This window comes from Limulus polyphemus, unplaced genomic scaffold, assembly GCF_000517525.1.
Source record: "Limulus polyphemus unplaced genomic scaffold, Limulus_polyphemus-2.1.2 Scaffold1478, whole genome shotgun sequence".
Taxonomy (NCBI): domain Eukaryota; kingdom Metazoa; phylum Arthropoda; class Merostomata; order Xiphosura; family Limulidae; genus Limulus; species Limulus polyphemus.
In genome coordinates, this window is record NW_013667088.1 from 219,944 (window position 1) to 226,369 (window position 6,426).

At 32.3% G+C, this 6,426-nt stretch overlaps 1 protein-coding gene across 1 annotated transcript in view; it reads right to left on the minus strand.

The window, feature by feature from the left end:
- Positions 1–6: 6 nt before the first annotated feature.
- Positions 7–6,426, minus strand: part of LOC106463772 (sorting nexin-17-like) — a 51,836-nt gene continuing 45,416 nt past the window's right edge. Inside the window, exons 11-13 of the mRNA XM_013923840.2 lie at positions 5,174–5,368; positions 2,206–2,250; positions 7–1,631 (exon numbers count right to left, since the gene is read on the minus strand). Coding sequence (XP_013779294.1) covers positions 1,515–1,631; positions 2,206–2,250; positions 5,174–5,368 — 357 coding nt within the window. The 3' untranslated portion in view covers positions 7–1,514. The remainder of the gene's footprint in view (positions 1,632–2,205; positions 2,251–5,173; positions 5,369–6,426) is intronic.

Sequence of the window (6,426 nt, forward strand, 5' to 3'; positions counted from 1 at the left end):
CCGTCAGATTATGACACCCCCATGGCTGAAAGGGCGAGCATATTCGGTGTGATGGGGATTCGAACCCACAACCCTCAGATTGCGAGTCGAGCACCCTAACCACCTGGCCATGCTGGGCCTTTTAGTAATGATTAACAGCATAAATGATCATAACTTCTCTTTCATAACCTTTCTTTTCTACTTTTTTTTCTATTTTACAACTTCCTCTTAAACATTCTACAATAGTAGTTAGTGCTTTTCAAAAATAACATTGCAATTCATTGTTCTCAACTATAACAGTTTCAAAGAAAAAAACTTTTTCAGTCTGTTAACTCTGTATTTAATCATTCACTTGCTACTAGTAAACAGACCTGCATTACTTCCACATGAGTATTAAATTCCACAAACAAACATTACCTTTTCTTTACATTTTTTTCTGGGTTCTCTATAAGTACTTTATCTCCTCATTCAGGATGACTGAGCTTGTACTTTTATTAATGGAATTTCAAAAAGACCTGCATTACTTCCGCATGAGGATTAAAGTCCACAAACAAACATTACCTTTTCTTTACATTTTTTTCTGGGTTCTCTATAAGTACTTTATCTCCTCATTCAGGATGACTGAGCTTGTACTTTTATTAATGGAATTTCAAAATCTCTATTCGATGATGAGATTATATTACTGAAACATCACCAAGTATTTGGAAAAGGGAACTAATAACAAATGTATATACAAAGCTTCATGAACACCTAGTATAAACTTGAAGTTGCAGTAATTCACAACCATATTTTTAAGAACAACTATTAAAACTATACATCTTACAATTCCTTCTCATTATTTCAGATAAAAATACCTTCTTATAAAAATTAAACTTAATGAACAGGATATTTTATATTTTCTACCATTTGTCACTTGCAGCAAATAAAAAGAAAATAAAAAAAAGATTTGGAAAATTTTTTAGAGAATTTTAAGATATCTTTTACAGTGGAACCAACACTTTGATGACAAGTAAGTGTTCAGTATGGAAGATAATATCCAAAATTCACCTCTAGAATTCCTTAATTTGTGAGATACTTCAAATACCCTTTCCCTTGCCTGTAGCTTAATATTTCTGCTATTTCTAAAAACTGAGACTTCATTTCACTGTTTTAATGACTCTTACTTGTATTCTCTCTCATCTTGTGTCAAAATGATCTTTATAATACTGTGTACAAAATTCTAAAATTAAAATATTACACTTGGCTTCCTTAAATACAAAACATATTGTTTCACAAAACAATGGTAAATACTTTGCAAAATGTTTAACCTTGTAACTTTCACAGAATGAGCATGTAAGTAAAACCCAAATGTTATAAAGCTGACCTCATGTTTAACATTACTTTAATAGCAGAATGAAAACAATTCAATTAGATGAACATTTTAAAGATGCAAGAAAGAAATTAAAAGTTAGTTTATAAAACACCCTGTGATTACATGTTTATGTTATCATATCATTAAAATAACTTCTGAGTAAACATATGGCAGTTAAGAACTCTTAGAGATCATCATCTCCAATCCCTTCAAACACATCATTTTCCATTAAGGATTCAGGAGACAAGCTACCACTGCTGGTGCGACCGGACGGCTTAACAGAATACGAGGAAAATTTCTCCTAAAAATGGGATTTTAGAATTGTAAATGATGTCAAAAATGTTCACATAAAACCATTTAATGTATCTGTTCCATAAAATATTAATTAGCTAACTGTTGTATTTAAAACCTTACCTCAAACCCTACTTTGCAAATATGAATTTCTTAACTCCATTTTACAAACAGTTAACTGAATATTGTATGAAAAAGGATAACACAGTATTAGAAGCAAGAAGAGTTATGAAAATGTTACTGACTAATACAGCAAGTAAGCTATAGAAACTTCTTTTATGTTAACAATTACCTCAAGTAAGCTAGTTCGAATTTACTTCAGTGTTATGTATGAGTATTGGATATGTTTTTCTGCCGTGCCATCATGTTTTTGGTTTAGTACATGACTTCCACAAAACAGTTATATTTTAGCTTTAGAATAAGACCTAATACTGGTTTTAATGAATATTAACAGCCATATTTTAGTTTTAGGATGCTGTTTTCTAACACTAACCATATGTAAACTTTAATATGTGTAGCTTTGTGCATATTTAGTTTTTAGTTCCTCTAATCATTTAATATCTGACAAGTTTCAAGTTTCTTACCTTTCTAACATGATCTCTTGATTTGTTTAGTCTTCTGGAATAGTCCTGGGAGAAAGCAAATATATTCATTTTTGTTAAATAATAAAAATACCTAAAAAATATTACATGACACTGTCTCACTTAAAATGAAAAACATCCCTCAAGAACTTGGGAATAATAAAATGAACTGACTTTATAATTACAACTGTTTTCATTTCTTTGTAATTTGACATCTTTTGTGTGTTAAAATCAATTTGAAGCTTGCATACATGTATGTGTTTGTAACTTCACAAGCATGAATAAAAAATCTCTAGTGCTAAATTTATGCAAAAGTCTATAAACTAAATGTAAGTTTAGAAATACAATCAAAATCTGTATCTTATTGCACTTGCTTTGTGGAATATTATGGAAAGTTCAATTTTAGCTTCAAAGCCAAGAACATAAAAGAATGCAAAGAAAGTTGAACAAACATGGTCATCAGTTGGAGCCAAAAACCAATATTCATTTTGTTTTTACAGAGACTACTACCACAAGCAGGGTTATATTTCATCTTACGCTGAAGTCAGTTTCTATTTTCAGACCTATGTAACAAGGGAAGTTAAAGCAAAAAATGCTATTTGAGTTTTAACTGCTAAATTATTATTGGTTTTATTGCATGTTTTAACTTTATTTTGGCTTTTAATAAAAGAAGATAAAATTTTACATTCTTAGATAAAGTGAATTTCAAATGGGTAATTATCTATGAAATATGTGATATAAAATTCTTGATGCAATGCAGAGCATATGTTAACTTAATCAGAATACTCCACTTTTTCAACTTCCACCTCAGGAAAACATACACAAGCTCTGATTTTCTGCCAAAAGCTACATCTTTTTTTGTTCACAGTTGTAATGATATAACACATTCCTCCCAGTTGTAGAGAGATGGGTGGGAATGTATTTCAGATAAAATTACCCATCTGATATTCATTTTATTTCTAACATGTACAACTAAAATTGGGTAGACTTAACTCTGAAATACTAAAAGTCAGAATACCCACAGTAAAATGGAAGAGGGAACCAGAGAAATTCATAAGGAACACTGGTTCCCCAAAAGTAAAGCTCGTAGGCAGGAAAATAACAACATAGACTGCAACAAACAAATTAAAGTGGTTAAGCAGAGTTTGAATATAATACAGAACCAGAATAAAAGTCAATGGACTGGATTCATGTGAGAACAGAGTACAGCAGACTAGCCTGAAGAAGAGTGGACATAAATGAAGACACTCAGAAAGGCATTCTTCTCAGCAGGATACTTCCTCATCAGGGACACCCATAAGATATATATATATATATATACATAAATGGGGGTCAGGCAGTAATGATAGAACCTGTGGAGCTATGCTTATTCTCAAGTATGGTCACAGATGGTGGCATATGAAAACGATTTGTTTACTTGTTTTGAAAGGTTTTCAGAGGAGGAAACCAATAAAAACTAAAGACTGGATATGCTCCTAAGGCTAATGTCCAACTTCATCCTAAACTCAAAAGGCTAGCCAAGTCATGAAAATGGCCTAGCAAGTGAACAACTAGCAGAAGTGAAAAAAACCTAGGCAAACAAGAACAGGCTCAATAACTCAATGACAATGCAATGAGAACACCAAGTAAGAATAAGGAAAATAAATGTTGGAGCTATGAATATACACAGAAAAGGCATCTCATCTTCAAAGTCTTGAACGCTACACAAGAACATACAAATGGAGGTGGGAAAAGGTACCTGCCAAGGCATTATCAGCCACAAGATGGAAGTTTACTTAGATCAAATGCAGAGGTATAAGTAATATGTGAGAATCACGAGTGGATGAATCTATAAATGGAGTCTCATATTATAAAGAGAAACTATTTGTTTTTTTGTGTTGGGTGGTATGGGAATACTTGAATTGCCATATACAACAGAGTTGTAGGCCAAAGTAGTAAAAAAGCAGATAATAGAGAGTAACTCACCTGCTAGGGGACTCCATCTAGTTTAATGAACCACCAATGAAAGCAAATAGAATCCCAAAGCTGAAGAAACAGTAAAATAATGTAAATAAAGTTTCAAAAACCTTTCAGATTCATCCATATTGCAGCCTGCAAGATACCCTCTAAAGTAGCATTTACCAAACTGTGGTACATGTATCCCTGAGGGTGCATGGTGGTCATCAAATGGATATTTGAAATGAATGGCTAAAAAAATATGAAAAACAAAGTAAGATAAAAAAGAAGGGAAAGAGTTTCTAGAGGGAGTAATACTGAATAATATAATGGCCATACACAAATAATAAAGAAGCATTCTCTTTCCCTCAGTTTGAAGTGTGAAATCACCTAGTTAAAATTCTTTCTGTGAAAATGTTTTTACAAGTAGTCTACCTTTTACTTGTTGGTGACTTGCAGCACTTATGTGTGTCATGTATTGTTACAATTGTATTTTACACCCATTCCGTGTGTTTGATGAGTTGATTCCAAAACAAAGCGTGTAAATGTTGAAGACAGTTGAGCTGCTTGTGATATATGGAATCTGAATTGTTCATCAGTGTGCTGAACTTCACACTAGCTTCCAGGCTATGAAAGAGTAAAACCTATACTCTAGTCCAAAATCCCACACAAAACATGATAGTGGCCACACATGTTGGGCAATACAAGAGCTGATTCCTCAGCTTCATAAATCCATTTTCTCTATAGTTTTTACTTTTGAGAGTTCTTTCAATAGACATGACTGATGAAGACTCAACAAAGACTACTTGATCATGAGCATTTATACTATTTTGTTCAAAAAGAACACAGCCTGGCTAACACCCTAAATTCCATAAGCCAAATACTAGTGATGGGGGGTGGGAGTTCTTTTAGCAATAAAATATGTTTTTTTTTAGGTTAAAAGATCAAGCCTAAATTTTTTTTTGGATGTAACTTTAATACTGGAAATCATGACACCCATCTGTTGTCCACTCAGAAATCTTGTTTTATTACTTACTTCCTCATTGTCCACTATTCCTTCAGAAGACGACGACCGACTAACAGAAATCTCGTAACTGCTTCCATCACGCTTCATGTAGCTCCAAGAACAGCGTCGAATTCCTTGTTCAGGCTGCTTCTTAAATTTTATTCCATTTCTCTTAGAAAGTAACTCTTCAACCATACCTTGAAGGCATACACTCATTAATACAGCCTATAGAAATAAAAAAGTTTTGAAGTACTGTCCTAGGCAAATATTATTATACATTATACAACACTTCCCTATATTAATGTAATACTAAAATACAGGATAATGGCCTACACTAATATTATTGTATATTATAGCAGCATACACCATCCTACTTTTTATGTCTTATAAATAATGGAACACTGCCCTATATGCCCGAGATAAAAAGTTATTCAAATAGAACCCTAATCACATGACAATAAATTACAGAAGATGGCCCTATGCCAACAATATATGTTATGTAATGCTACTCTATTAATTAATACTAACTTCCAATCAGAACAAGCTACTTACTTACAATGAAACTAAAATCAAACCTAGTAAAGAATATAGACAATAAAGATTAGAATGTATTGCTTCATCAACTGGTTACCCTCTCTGTTAACCGTTTTAAGATGGGTCGTGGGTCAAAAGCCATGTCATTGCATTTGTTGACTCGCATTCAAAATTTTATTTAACTACTATTTCATGAATTTATATCAATACATTTGGTATGAAACTGTAGATTATAATTCAAATTTTAGTATACCTTACTCAATTTCTTAATTTAAAAGTAAATATTAAAAAAGCATAATTAAACATCAATTTCTGTGTGTCACTGGTTGAAATTAGATGTTTGTGATGTCAAAATACTAAGTCTATAGTTTCATACGAATTACAAACTCAAATTAATGATATTTACAAGCCAGAATATAAAATAAGAAGTTCCTATCTTTTCAATTTGCTAAGATATTGCTCATGTAATGAATAGAACACAGTGGCACCCTGCCCACCTCTTTCCATTTTTGGAAACGCTCCCTTATATACACTTACTTCTATATATGACACGAATAACCAATCAGAAGCTCAGGATGTCCCCAAGTGGCTTTCTCAGCCATTTTAACATGTTTAGATGCCATATGTTTCTTTCGAACCAAGATTTCAAGGTGGTAGGTTGTGTCTTTTGTCTGCTCAAAATTTCATATTTTTTTAGACTTAAAAAAAGCTTAGTTACTAAGCTTGATAAATTATAGTGGAATTCTATG